Source organism: Pygocentrus nattereri, chromosome 7 (genome assembly GCF_015220715.1).
Source record: "Pygocentrus nattereri isolate fPygNat1 chromosome 7, fPygNat1.pri, whole genome shotgun sequence".
NCBI lineage: Eukaryota > Metazoa > Chordata > Actinopteri > Characiformes > Serrasalmidae > Pygocentrus > Pygocentrus nattereri.
The window spans coordinates 19,066,671-19,081,918 of record NC_051217.1 but is presented as its reverse complement, the minus strand read 5'-3'; the positions used below and the strand labels follow the sequence as shown (position 1 = coordinate 19,081,918).

The following is a 15,248-nucleotide window of genomic DNA, read 5'->3' as shown; positions in this document are numbered from 1 at the left end:
TTTACCTCAGGAAGGGCTTTTAATGGGCTGATAAGTTGGAATGAAAACATTAAAATATGCAGGGCTGGTGGGTAGTGCCAGTCAGACTGCACTACAGGCCATTTACAGTCGTTTGTGAATGACCAGCATTACGCAATATGTTCAGTGACATAGACTATAACAAAATCAAAACTTCTATTGGCTTCCGGTTTTCCTATTCATTTGCAGTGTATATTACACCGAGCAGATTTCATTTCTTTCCGAACTCTTTGAACACATTTAGCCTTCAGGGGGATCTGAATGGGGTATAGAATAATGTTGTGGGTCACACTGCTGTCCTCCACACAGACTAGGGATTGATTCCCCGCTCAGACAAGAACACTGTGCACAAACTCCTAACACATTCACCCACATTCATAATCAGCTGGTTCTGATCAGAGATGCAGGTCAATCTCTAAACTACTTGCCACTTCAGTAAACCCTATTGTTCTAATAAACATACTAAGGTTTCTTATCAATAACATTATGAAAAAAAGGATTTTTTGGGGGGGTAACACTTTTTTTGGAAAGTCCACTTTAGATGCTTTGTAGATACTTCATTTACTTTGAAGTTGCATTTAAATAAATATCTACTAATTTGACCATCATTTTCTTTAAGGCTAAACTTGCTCTAAACCTAACCCTAACCCTAACCTCAACCCAAAACCTAAACCCAGTCCTCACCCTGGTCCAAGTCCAAACCCTAACCCCACCACTGTTTAGAATCAACAGACAGTTTGTTAACGCTTTGAACATCTGTAGATAATCTACAGGGGGGCTACAGGTGACTATCCAGATAAAGGGAGACCATTTTTTGCTTCCACATTTGGCCTGTAATGAAATGGTATTCAGTTGTATGCAAAAGTTTGGGCCCCAAATGACACATTTTGTCAATTTTCTAAGGGAAAATATGTTGAGACATCGACCACAGCTTCACAGTTGAAATCAACAGTTTCACATGTTGAAATGACAACATATTGAACAGAGAGGCTTAACCGACCGTCTGTGAGCTGCAAAGAGACGTTACCTAGATACCAATGTATTCAGACTGTGTCTGTCCCCCGAGTCAAACATAAATGTCAAAAAACTCAAACAGTAAATCTAAATAACCTAACGTATATTAAACAATCATATCCAGACTGTAGCACTAGCACTTCAAAACTAAAGATTGGTTTACTTAACATAAGATCTCTAAATTCAAAAGCAGTAATAGTGAATGAAATCATAACTGATCAGAAATTTGATGTGTTGTGCCTCACTGAAACCTGGATTAGACCCGATGAATATTTAGCATTAAACGAAGCCACCCCTGCAGGCTATAATTATATACACAACCCCAGATCGTCCGGTAGAGGAGGCGGGGTCTGCATAATTTTTAGAAATTCCCTAGCTGTCAATCAGAAACACTATGATAATTTCACTTCTTTTGAGCTTCTTTACATCAATATAATTAATCCAATTACAAAACAGAATGCATTTTCTTTAATTAATATTTACAGACCACCAGGACCCTATGTAGAATTTTTAAAAGAATTTAGTGATTTCGCTGCAGATTTAGCAGTTTGTAGTGATAAAGTAATTATAGTAGGAGACTTCAACATTCATTTTGAAAAAGTTGATGACTCATTAAAAAAGGCTTTTGCATCAATTCTAGACTCAGTTGGTATTGCTCAAAATGTAACAGGACCTACGCATTACTGTAATCATACTCTGGATCTGGTTTTGACCCTGGGTGTTAGCATAGATAACCTAGATATTCTTTCTCAAACCTCAGTAATCTCAGATCATTATCTTATTTCTTTTAAACTTCATCTTAGTCATAATATACGTACATCCCCCAGCTACTCTATGAAACGTTCAATAACGCCCTTTACCGCTCAACAATTTACTGATAACCTTCCTGATTTATCAACCATAGTGTACTCTCCAGGTAACCCAGCAGAACTAGACAAACTAACTGATTGTTTAGAAAATACCTTCCGGTCTACTTTAGATGGTGTAGCACCACTTAAACACAAAAAAGAGAGACAGAAAAAACTTGCGCTGTGGTATAACGACCAAACTCGTACTTTAAAGCAATTAGTACGAAATTTTGAGCGAAAATGGCGATCAACCAAACTGGAAGTATTCCACTCTGCTTGGAAAGACAGTATTGTTGAATATAGAAGAGAAATTAATAAAGCCCGCTCAGAGTATCTGGCCTCTCAGATCGAGATTAATAAAAACAACCCTAGAGTTCTCTTTAGTGTTATTTCTAAACTGACTAAAAATCAGGCAGGTACTGATCCTCAGATTCCAGCAATCCACACTAGCAATGCTTTTATGGACTATTTTGATAATAAAATCGAAAATATTCGGGACAAAGTTCAACAGATAAATAGCACATCTTGTCTGTCATCTGGTGTGGCTGATATAGAACAAAATCCAGCTACCGAAGTCAGGTTGGAAGTTTTTAACCCACTACATCATTTAGAACTGGAGAAAATTATCTCCTCATCAAACTGCACAACCTGTACACTTGATGCAGTTCCCACAAAACTATTAAAACAGGTATTACCAGACATAATTAAACCACTATTAACAATAGTAAACTCATCATTAAACCTGGGGTATGTTCCCAAAGCCTTTAAACTAGCAGTAATTAAACCTTTGATCAAGAAACCAAATCTTGATCCTAGTGTACTATCTAACTATAGACCTATTTCAAATTTACCATTTATTTCTAAGATTTTAGAAAAGGCCGTGGCCCAACAACTTGGCTCTTATCTGCAAAGAAACCAGATCTATGAAAAATTCCAATCTGGATTTAGGCCTCATCATAGCACTGAGACAGCTCTAGTTAAGATAACAAATGATCTGCTTCTTGCCGCTGACCAAGGCTGCGTTTCTTTACTGGTACTTCTTGACCTGAGCGCAGCTTTTGATACAATAGATCATAATATCCTCCTAGAAAGATTAGAGAAAATGGTCGGTATAACTGGAACTGCCTTATCGTGGTTCAAATCATACTTGACCGATCGTTTTCAGTTTGTGAGGGTAAATAATATACCCTCCAATTATACAAAGGTTAGATATGGAGTTCCACAAGGCTCTATCTTAGGACCGTTATTATTTACGTTATACATGCTCCCCCTGGGCAAAGTTATTAGAAAACATAATGTTAATTTTCATTGTTATGCAGACGACACGCAGCTCTTCATATCAGCCAAACCTGATGACAAACAGAGAATAAAGAAAATGGAGGATTGCGTAAAAGATGTGAAATCATGGATGTCACACAACTTTCTTCTATTAAATAGTGATAAAACAGAAGTTCTTCTATTAGGCCCTAAAGCTGCTAGAAATAAATTATCACACCTAATGTTGAATCTGGCCGACTTCTCAGTCACACCTGGTTCAACAGCTAAAAATCTTGGCGTTATCATAGATTCAGATCTAGCATTTGATAAACACATATCTAATGTTACTAAAACAGCTTTTCTACATCTCCGTAACATCGCCAAGCTAAGAAATGCTTTATCCTTACATGACGCAGAAAAATTAGTACATGCCTTCATTACGTCAAGGCTAGACTACTGTAATGCGCTACTGTCAGGATGTTCTAGCAGTAACTTAAATAAACTTCAGCTAGTTCAAAATGCTGCAGCCAGGGTCCTTACTAAAACTAGAAAATTTGACCATATTAGTCCAGTCCTATCAGCTCTTCACTGGCTTCCAGTCAAATTCCGCATAGACTATAAAATTCTCCTGTTAACGTATAAAGCCCTACATGGGCTCGCTCCTGAGTATCTGAGAGACCTTATCTCCTATTATGAACCACCACGATTACTTAGATCACAGGGTGCTGGCTTCCTAGTAGTTCCCAAAATTCAGAGAAGCTCTGCAGGAGGAAGAGCTTTCTCTTATAAAGCGCCCCAACTCTGGAATAATCTCCCCGATAATGTTCGGGACTCAGACACAGTCTCAATCTTTAAGTCTAGACTAAAAACTTACTTGTTTAGTTTAGCTTTTGGTAGTTAATGTTAATTCCCTTTAGATAAGGCTGCAGATCCAGGGGTTCATGGACATAGTGAATTGTGGGTAAACTGAGATGCTGGTGCTGCTGTCACTCACTACATGCAGTCACTCAGGTTTGTGGACGGTGGAGTGGGTGAATGCCAGTGTCTCAGGGAGCCTCCGTGTCTATGTTACCTTCTGGCTCTCTCCCTTTAGTTAGGCTGTCATATTCAGACCTGCCGGAGTCATTAGTCACACTCTGATAATTTTTTACATTTTCTGTTCTTCATAAATCCAGTCTAAACTAATTCCTAAATCTTTCCTTCCTCCGAGTTACTGACTGTCCACCGGTCCGGCCCAATACTGGATGTCCCACCCTCAAGTCCCCCTGTCCCCCTGATTGACCAGACTGATGGAAGTTTCTGGAACGCAGCTTCTCCACTACAGATCACATCCAAATCTATATGAACTCTAATTGTTTCCACTGTTGATTATACACACCTGAATATATTAGAACTGCGTGGATGTAAAATTGACTTTTCAATGTTTAACTTATAAGTTGTCTGACCAGTGGTAGGATGGTCCCCCCTTTAGATGTGAGTCTTGGTCCTCCCGAGGTTTCTTCCTCCTCCAGCTCTGAGGGAGTTTTTCCTTGCCTCAGCGCTCACGGGGGTTCTGTATATTCTGTATATTATGTTCAGTGTTTTGTCTGATTCTCTGTGCTGTGATTCCCATTTTTGTAAAGCTGCTTTGTGACAACATCAGTTGTAAAAAGCGCTATATAAATAAATTTGATTTGATTTGATTTGATATTGTAGATGTTGAAGAAAAAAAATTTTTTAGCTTTCACACAGGCCACGCTTGGTGCTTCTTTTTTTTTCCAACATGTTAGATTCAACAAATAAACAGTAAATGTGCATTAAAACCCGCAGAAGTGTGTTCTCTGTAAAGGATGGTCACTTTCAAAATCAACAGAACAAGTCATTTGACCCGGGTGCTCAAACTTTTGCACACGAGCATTATAGACCTAAACTAATAGGCTCTAATAGAACAATTCTGCGTGTTTTATTTATGTATGTGTTGCAAATGAAATGAGCGTGTCCACATATGTGGATGAGTTGTCCTAGTGCAGTATGTTTATTTATTTATTTTTTATTTTTATTAGTATGTTTAAATGAATCCATGTCGAGATGTCACTCATTTGCAAGCGAGAATTCCATGACAATAATATTTTCAATGAGAAACATATTCAACAACATGTTCAATAAACCCAAAGAGAAAAGGGAGGAAAATTCAATATGCTTCAGTTTATTTTAATGACATTTTTTTTTAAAACAAGAAAAGATGATCAAACGAAGAAATTCAGGTACGTTAGCACACTCAGTTTTCACAGTCTATGCAACAAAGTGAAAAGTCCTCGATTTTGTAAAGGGCTAATAAGATAGCGAGAGTAAATCAGGAACTGAGAACGATAAAGATATGGAGAGGATGGACGTTGTCGTTATAGACCCCTCTGAGGGCCAGTCAGTTTGATTCAGATATATACTAGCGAATGATGAGAACTGCTGAAAGGGCAGGGTCGTTGGCCTGTGGGGTCAAAATGTCCTGTTCCACAGAACTAACAGCCCCCTGACCTAAAAATATCCCAGCCACTTCCGTCAAGTACATTTCAAACAAACAATTTTTTGTCATACATTTTTCATTTATCATACATATCGGCACCATAAAACACAGACATACAAATATTGATAAAGGCTTTCAATTCTGAGTTCGTCCAAAGCTTATGATACTAACTGAGGCTCCACGTTCAAAAAGTCGGCAAAACACCTCTCAAAAATGAAGATGCATCATACCTTTTCTGTTATCTTTAAATTTTTTAATGATCACATACAGTCATGTGAAAACGTCTGGGCTACAAAAATCTAATTTTTTAATTTTTTGAGTTAATGCATCCTCTACATGGAACGCTTCTGCACATTTTAATGCACAATTACTGTTTATTTGCTGAAAAAATAAAACATAAAATGTTGCTTGTGCAAAAATGATGACACATTTTATATTTTACGTTTTACTTTTTCCAACATGTTAAAAAAAAAAAATAGAAATTTGCAGAAAAATGTCCTGTAGAGGATTTTCACTTCAACAAAATATGGGTTGTTGAAACATTTGCATACAACTATATATTTAGGATCAGATTATAAGACGTTATTAAAGAAGGCCCTTGTTGAATCATCAAAGGCATTTCGTGATAGAGACAGAAAGCTTCACCAGGGAGAACACGTCCACTGAAGTGAGAGGCAGTGGCTTCACTTCGTCCTCATCATGACACCATTAATATCAACATTACATAAGATTAGGAATGCCACTGTTTTCGTAGGTCAGCTAATGTGCTACATGCTAAGGTCGTCCCAGAGGATCTACATATTGCATTTCAATAAGCATCGAGAATTTGAGAAAGCCAAAGACAATCACTGCGAACGACACCGGGCGTCTTTTTTTGCAAAGCGGAAGACTATCTTGAATGGAAACCCCGCCATGCTCCATGTTAGTCTCATTAATGGTACATTAAAGAATACAGTAACACTATGTTTTGGCTTAAGAGTGACGAAAAGCACCAACAGTGCACTATGAGCACCAAAAGCAGCTCTGCATGCCATACTGTAATGTCAGAGGACTTTTCTGCAAGCTTCTATCCTCCCATCAGCCTTGAAAACCACCAAAGAGAGCTTTGCTGGATCAACACTTTAAGAATTGCACTTGAACCTTTCAGCTTTAGACGTGCCACCCTTCTGTAAACATCTTTCTCTTAGAAATCTATTCTACTCCATAGCTCAGATGAAAAGAACTTCAATACAGTTATGCTTTACAAGACAAGTGGTGCACTTATATATAGATTTTGGAATATAAAACAAAAAAAAAGTAATACATTTGCACAGTTGAACATGTCGTTTTCGGAGGTTCATCCCACTTGCAGGTGAATGTGAGTTACGTGAGAATGTGTAAAGTGTCAGAATGTGTTATCACGTCTAAACATGCAGAAATGTCTACTATGGTCCAAATAGGGAATATTTCTTAAGGCCGCCATCTATAATCTGTAATAATAACCCTATGACTACCTATGGAACCACCCTGGCTAGTTTAGAGCTGAATGATTTGGAGAAAATGGAGAACTGCATTTTTTTTCTGGCCAATATTGCAATTTAAATGCTTTTTGTGTTTAAATAAATTAAACTCCTTGCCTATTTTGGGCCAGAACCACAGTGATATTAAGTACAATCTTACTTACAACCTAACGCCATGTTGAATAATTTAGAACATAATAAAAATCGCAGCTCTTGTGGTCCGAAAACTGCACTTTGAAAGTGCAGTTTCAATGTAAAAGCGATGAATCGTTCAGCCCTAGTTCTGACAGACCACCAAATATCAAAAATGTCATGAATCTGTGAGAGACCAATAGTTTGCGCTTGTATGTGGGGACAGTACACACTGGAGTGTGAAAGTCAGTACAGAAATACAAATGATATTGCTTGACCACAAGGTTCCAATGTGAATTTTGCACAAATATTCAATCTACATCGAGACACTCAAGTCTTCTGTTCACTTTGTTTTATCATTTATTATTTTTTTTTGCATCCAGTGTGTTTTGTCCACAGGGGTTGATGAGCGAGGGCTGTGGGACCAACCTCACACTGACAAACTAAGCACGAGCGAAAAAAATTTAAAGCACAAGATCACCTCCATAAACCCATGATACATATATACCATTATATGCACCACAGTTCGAATATACTCATCATACATAGCAATGTGTTTTATATATAGAACATATAAATACACAGCAAACAGAGCAAAGGCAGTGACAATGCTTTTCATATTGAGGGAAAGGCGGGCTATTATTGTATATCATAATATAGTTTTTTGTTCTTTTAGAAAAATATCTATGTTTAAAACCAAAACCAGCTGCAACAAGCTCGCCCTCCTGTCTTCATTAACAAAAATAACCATTTTACATTTCTGAGCATTCATACATTACAATCATTGTACATACAGTATATATACACAATGAATATGTATATATACGCATACATAATATAGAGCATTTTTAGGATACTTTATGACATAAAAAAGGTTCATAGTGCACAACATGTCTTTTATAGTTGCCAAATGTTGATAACAATGAAATAATATTATTATTAATAATAATGATAATAATAATAATAACAATATTTTTATAATTACAATAAGACAACAGTAACAGAGAAAAGGAGCGACTCACGGGCCCCCGCAAAGTTCCTCCATTTGGCAGCAACGGCACAATCAATAGCAAAAGAGAAAAAGCGTAACAAAAAAGTCCTTAACTCAAGATATCAAAAAACAATAATTAGCAAATTCACAGGAAAATAAAGTTTTCATATTCATAAACAACTCCTGTCTTTCTTCCTCCATCTGCTTTGGCCCACAATTGTGCTTTCTCAACATGTCAACCTCCTTAAAGAAAGAAATAAACTGGAGAAGCAGCTTCAGTGATGCCCTTTCACAATAAAAGCCTGCAGCTGCCCACAGATTGGTTACTAAAGGACAGAGTCAGGCTGCAAAGGACTATGGGAACCTACAGAGGCCACTAGTCCAAGTGCTAAGAGGTTGTTTCAAAAATTTCCAAAAGTTCTTTTTTATCCACTTTTTTTCAAGGTTTCTCAAAACCAAGCTAGCCAACACTGACTGACAAGACGTGTGCCACTTACATTAAGAGCCACCTTTTGTATGTAACCTTCAGTTAGGCCACTATTTTTGAGGGGTCAAAGCTAATACTATCATGGAAATGGACAGGAAACCACAGAAAACTGTCTTCAGTGGAGGGGGTGTGGCAGTTAAATGGTCTGGAAAACACAAGGACAAATAACAGGCAAGAGATGACATGGGAAACCAGACAGGGTGGATTCAGAAGTGGAGAGCTGCAAAGTGAAGCTCAGCCTTTTCTTTCCTTTTTGCTTCTCAGAGGCCTCCAAACCTTGGATGGGCACAGCCATGCCTAAGAGCTCCTCTGCTTCCTTCAAGCCCCTTCCCTACATCAGTCTGTTCCCTACATTTGCCCAACCATTCAAGCAAATCCTCGTGAAGGACATAACAAAGGAATCCCATGCCTTTGTGCCTGCTTTGGCCCGAAACTCTGCTTGCCGTCATTTGATCTGCATGCTATATAGCTGGTGTTGGCTGTTTTGAAAGATCTACTCATAGTAAAAAGCTCTGCGGTTCCTCTGTGCAGTGCAGCAGGCTGGTCCATGCTGGGGAGGGTGGGGGTCTGTGGCTCTGGGGTGGCCCGCCGATCATTCAAGGGTCCAGGGGCTTTCAGGGTCCAATGGGCTCTCAGGGGCTGAAGACTTCACAGAGAACCAGAGGTACATAGAGACAGGAGAGAGGAGAAACAGATGGGCAGATGGACGACGGAGGAGACAAGAAAAAGAGAGATAGATAGAGATAGACTGATTGGTTGATTGATTGATTGATTGATTGATTGATTGATTGACTGCTTGATTGACTGTTGGGTGGGCAATAATGTCCCTCATTTTCATAGTCCCAGCACAATGACAAAGAAAAAGCAAGAGGAGGATTAGATGGAGGGATGAAGAAAGCAGGGGTGGGAGGATTTGCAGGATTTTGCAGGCTCCCCCAAAAAACCCAAAACCCAGTATGGAAGCCACAAAAGTTCTTTGTCCCCTTTTTTCAGCTCAGACAAATACACTCTGCAGACGGTCGGCATGAGAAAGAGAGCGATGGAACACCAATGTGAGCAGGAGCAGAGAGAAAGAGAGAGAGAGAGCAGCGGAAAGGGATATGTATAACTAAGTGCTTGTGTCATAAGGTGTCTTTTGAATGTGTGAGTGTGGATGTGTGGGGATGTCACAGGCTCTGGTGGTGGTGGTGACTCATTTCAATACTATGCCTGAATTCAATACAAATTAATACTTGATGAAGTCATTCAGGCTCGATTTAAGCTACTAAAGCACTTAAGGATGGTGCGGAATTGCTTGGTTGGAGCAATAAAACTGAGAGGACTGATTACCGGTCGAGGTATTTGACAATATTTCCAATTCTGATACAGAAACGATGTGTGCAAAAATAATTCACCGAAAAACACCCGAAGGCTTTGAATAAATAGGGTACTAAGACTTCTGAAGCTTAACATGAAATAGCAAAGGTATTATGGTAACAGAAGCGAATGCGGTCTCACTAAACATGTCTAAGAAACTCTGTGTGCAGATCTGCAATCAATGAAATAAATTTTGTGTTTGTATATGTACGTTGATATGCGTGAGTATGTGAAAAGAACAAGGACAGGCAGGAAAGAGCAGGGCTCTCAGAGCGCGAGAAGTGAGGGCGAGTTCAGGGAGTCAGAGGACTGCTCGCTGCTGCTGGTTCGCTGGTTAGCGCTGACCCCACAGGCTCCCTCTGGGTAGGTGAACACAAATGAAGATGTGTATGAGGGGTTGTAGCTGCCGGCGTCAGGGTTACCGCCACCGTCGGCAACAAGGCACGGGCCGCCCGGCGCCGGCTGGCTCTGCTCATAGAAAGAACTAGAAAAGGCTACCTCCTGCATCATCCCCTGCTGCTGCTGCTGTGCCTGCTGCTGCGCCGAAGGTGGCTGAGTCTGCGAAGAGCCCGGCAGGTGGTGGTGGTGGGATGAGTAAGCGGGAGGCAGGTAGAAAGTGTCTTCCTTCACAGTCAATCCCACCACAGAGACAGGGGCAGGAGGCGGAGGCGTCTGCTGCTGCAGCTGCGCCGGTGCCTCCTCCTGGTACGGGATCTTGCAGCCGGGCTGGTGGGCTATGAGCACAAACTCAAGTCGCTCCTTCTCCTTCTGCAGCTCTGAAATCTCGGCCTCCAGTTCGGCCTTCTCCTCCTCTAATATGTCCGTCTCCTGGAAGATGGGAGGAGAGTGAGAGCAACACATAAGATGGACAGACACTGACATAGACACAAAGTGCTTCAATGAGCACAAAAGTTAATTAACAGAACATTCTGTTAAAAATGACTAAAAAATGTTGTATTGCCATTGGTCCCTAATTATGACACAAAATAATTCGACAAGGCATTTAACATTTTGTCCCTAACAATGACACATAAAAGTAATTTTATTCTAGGAAACATGTCCATCTTACATGTTGTTCTAAAAGCATAAGACAATTTCTTCATTGATTGCAGAGCTGTGCACAGAGATTTACTGATATTTCCAGTGAGATTGCATTCACTTCTGTTAATATAATATCACTGTATTTTCACAGTAAGGGTCAGACACTCATGTGAACTTAATAGTTATATATATATATATATACAGAATAAAAACGGAATATATATATATAGTATATATATATACTGAATAAAAATTGAATAAAACCTTTTTGTGAACAAATTTAGAGTAAATATATTCTTTTTCTCTAAAAGCATAAGACTAAACTTGGCATAAACAGGCATACAGACTTTTAACATCTGGTCACTTGATTTTAAGTACAGTTACTCTGTCCACTATAGACTTTTCAATGTAATTTCACAATTTCACAAGCCAATAAGACGACTTTGCTCTCCACACTACTACAATAGCTATTTATACCAACTCATACTAATTATCTACATCAGAGGTGCCTAATGCTGGTCCTGGAGATCTAAAACCCTGCAGAGTTTAGCTCAAACCCAAATCTAACACAACTGATCCACTCAATTAAGGCCTTCAGGGGCATCTGACTATATTAGCTAGGTGTGTTGGATCTGAACAGTTCAGGGTGGTAGATCTCCAGGACCAGGATTGAGCACCCCTGATGCACATCATTAATAAGTCTTGCACTACAGCTAACAGAAAACTTGCCATTAAAGCCACATTCTCCCATTAAATAAAATTAAAGCTACATTATGTAAATTATGGGGATTTTTTAATGGTGGAAATGTGCAATTTGCACTCAACATGCATAAAAATATTTTATAATGTTGGTTGTACTTTGGACCCCTTCCCCGAGCAGATGAAAGAGCATTCAAAGAGAGCTCAGTCAAATCTTGGTGAGGGATGTATGTATTATTATCATTAGATCTTCATCAGTATAATGTTGATTTTGCATTTAGACTTAACCAATGGCCCACACCATCTTTTTGAGCCTGTGCACATGAAGTTAATATGTGTACATTTATGATGTGGTCTGAAAAACTCCAGACTCTGACCTGACACCTCTGACATTCAAATTCTTATTTCAGACTTTACAGGGAGACTTACAGCAGTGCAGGAACACCATAATTCAGTATGTTTGTTTTTTCCCTTCCTGACTCAGTAATGCTATTATTACTTTGACAAAAAACTTTAAGCTTTGAACTAAAAAAGAAATATGCACATGACTGAAGTCATTGTTTTGAAATCGCTTACCGATTGCAGTCTGTCTGTAAGCTCACGCCGCCGATTACGACATTTGGCTGCGGCCAGTTTGTTTCTCTCTCTCCTGACGCGCCTCTTCTCCTCTTCTTCTGGAGTCAGCTGGAAATATGAGATTAGAGGCCATGTAAATATGTCATTATATTTCAAAGACGGTGCATTCTTTTGCAAAAAACACATGCCCACACTTTACAAACGTTCAGACACAGCTTCATAATCATCATGTATACAAACCGTCTGGTTGAACATGATCCTCACTTACCGTTTCATCCCTTGTGCGGCGGCGGCTACGAGACTGGCGGACAGGGCCCGGGGTATCTGAGCTGGGGGGAGTGAAGCCTGAGCCAGAGGAGAAACTAGGCCCTGGTAGATCATAGGGATCCAGGCTCACCGGCTGGGTCATGGTGGTTGTGCCTGTGCCACTCTGCCCAGGTGCCACGGAGGAGATGAGGGTAGGCTGCACCATCCACTGCAGGTCCTGGCTTGTGGTGATGGCCGTCACCGTGGGTACAAAGGAGCCAGGCATCTCCACCCCTGCTCCACTGCTGGCTGTCCCGCCACCCACCCCTACACCGCCAGCGGAAGATACACACTCCTGCAGAACATTATAGCACAGATTAAGATCATATAAGGGGTCTTATAGAGCATTTGGGTTAATGGAAAGTGTCCTGTAAACCAGGGCCATCTCTTTACATAATTACCTCTTTTCAGGACTTCCAGCATTTAGCTGATTCTGGTTCTCTATCAAACTTATTTCCTATGTTAATTAAGTAGTAATAACTATGCAATTGTATTCTAAAGTAAAACTGACACAGAACTGTATATGTTAGCCTGAATGTTGCAAGATTTCTATTTCTAATAATAATAATAATTTAGCTGACATCTCCCTCTCAGACGAGTGGCCTACCTAAAATGAACTGTGACCTTGAAAAGGAACCATGCATTTATAAAAAGAAATGGCTTGTAATTATGCCAATTGAATTATGAATTATTATTAAGACTAATTATGCGGCGGAAAAGAGTCTTTGCAACGTTTAATGATCTTGCCATATTAATTATGCAGTTTTAAAGGAGCTATGCGTTTGAAAAGCAAGAACATGCTTTTAATGATAAAATTACAGGCGTCGTTGATTTGAGGATACGTTTGAAACTAGGCACATTTAACGTTGTAAAAATTCTCAGAAAAAGAGAGGAAGGAAAGAAGAAATACGATCAGACACTCTGGGGATTAAAAAAAAGCAGCTCTTCTTTATTTAGAAAACAGCGGCGCCGGAGCGAGTTCGGACTTGCATGAATATTCATGAGGAGCGTGTCAGACGGAGAAGACCACTGGCTTTCGAGTGCTCCAGTGCAGCCAATCGGCGCTCTCGAATCACTTCCCCCTCTTCTCCGTCCTTCCTCCCTCCTCTCTTGTCCCTCGTCACTCCCCCGGTGTTCCCCTTAGCAACGCGACGTAACACTCCAAAATAGAACGCATTTACGTCACTGCGCTGGGGGCGGGGCTTTGCGTGCCTACGTCGGAGAGTTCCACACGTTGCTAGCGGTCTGATTAGCAGCTACTACGAAGCGACGAGGGTGATTTACACGCTGAAGAGGGGGGCGAAAAAATATGCACAGCTTCAAAATCAGAATAATTATAACTACAGCTATTGCACTGTTGTCGTATCGCGTCGTATACACCGTTAAAAAGGAGGGGTCTTTAGTAAAGGCAGTGGTACCATTTAGAACCACAGGTTCTATGCAGAAGCATTTTGAGCTTGAATGGTTATCTGCACAGTGAAATGGTTCGTCAGACTGATGGAGGACGTGTTACACGCCTGGCACTGTAACAGCAGCAGATGCCATACAGAACCGTTCTCTGTCGATCTAAAGAGCCACTTCACCATGCAAAGAACCCTTTGAGTATGCAGAACTCGTGGCTCTGAAGAGAACCGTTTCTTCTACTAAGAACGCGTTTTTAAGCGTGTTCAGTCCTGTTACACTACACTCCAAACGTGGCAACTTTTAATGATCTGACAACATCTCCGGCATGCTGTTGATTTAATTCCTGAGACAGTATAGCAGCAGAATAAACAGCGCAGGCTAGTGTCTCCACAGCAAATGCACTCGTACCGCTGAGAGAAGTGAAAAGAAAACAGGGTAAAAGGGACTTACTTGTGGCGCACTGGTGGTGGGCGGGCTCCCGAAGGAGTCCACGGAGGACAGGTACTGCGATTCGGCAGAAGGGGATGAGCTTCCACGGGAACCGGTGTCGAGGTCTCCGGGGAACCCCTGGAACATCTCCCCGGCAGAGCCGAGAGGAGCTGAGAAACCTAGCGCTCCCGGCGAAAACGGAACGTCACCTGTCAGCCAGTGAGAGATGCGGCGTTGTTGTGGTGCACTTTCTGGCAAGGCTGAAAATGCACCGCAGCGTTTAAACGGACTTTATGGAGTACACGTGCACGCTGTAAAAGAGATCGCGCCAACGGTGCAACGTCTGGCTACGCTCGCTTTTGCGTGTCAGTCCGTAACAGCAGTAAAAACAACACTCAGCTGTGCCGTGACCTACCGTAACAAGATTTACTTGAAGACTCCGTCAAGATGCCCTTAGTCTCTTTCCAAAAAAGTTGCATTAAGATGGCAGTCCAGGTCTGCGCCGGAGAACACTTTCCAAACTCCAATCCAAGTATCACGTCCTCGCGTTCCGGGTAAAATCCGTGACGCCTCGCTCTTTTTTAAAGATGTGCATTTATAAATCCATGAGATGGGACGGTTATCCCCCCACCAGTGTGATGTGTGTGTGTTCACAGAATGAAAGGCGGTCGTGGAGTCGTTTTCTCGGCGC

General features: G+C 40.7%; 1 protein-coding gene across 3 annotated transcripts; it reads right to left on the bottom strand.

Moving 5' to 3' along the window:
• Nucleotides 1–5,311: 5,311 nt before the first annotated feature.
• On the bottom strand, nucleotides 5,312–15,248 carry fosb (FBJ murine osteosarcoma viral oncogene homolog B). Of its 3 annotated transcripts, none has more exons than XM_037540250.1 (6): nucleotides 14,973–15,248; nucleotides 14,579–14,766; nucleotides 12,687–13,019; nucleotides 12,419–12,526; nucleotides 10,601–10,930; nucleotides 5,312–9,392 (listed from the first exon to the last, which is right to left on the bottom strand). In XM_037540250.1, the coding sequence occupies exons 1-6, from the start codon at nucleotides 15,034–15,036 to the stop codon at nucleotides 9,339–9,341; spliced, it is 1,077 nt and encodes a 358-aa protein (XP_037396147.1). In that variant the 5' UTR covers nucleotides 15,037–15,248; the 3' UTR covers nucleotides 5,312–9,338. The 3 variants fall into 3 exon arrangements, with proteins under 3 accessions (XP_037396147.1, XP_017563540.1, XP_017563543.1); XM_017708054.2 differs by lacking the exon at nucleotides 5,312–9,392 and adding an exon at nucleotides 10,396–10,461; XM_017708051.2 differs by having other exon boundaries at nucleotides 5,312–10,930.

Excerpts from the sequence above, each read along its gene's own strand:
- fosb (XM_017708051.2), bottom strand. The coding sequence starts at position 15,036 with ATGCAACTTTTTTGGAAAGAGACTAAGGGCATCTTGACGGAGTCTTCA. Across the intron at positions 14,767-14,972 it reads TTCAAGTAAATCTTGTTACG|GTGACGTTCCGTTTTCGCCG; the intron begins GTAGGTCACGGC and ends ACTGGCTGACAG. Across the intron at positions 12,527-12,686 it reads GCCGCACAAGGGATGAAACG|CTGACTCCAGAAGAAGAGGA; the intron begins GTAAGTGAGGAT and ends TCATATTTCCAG.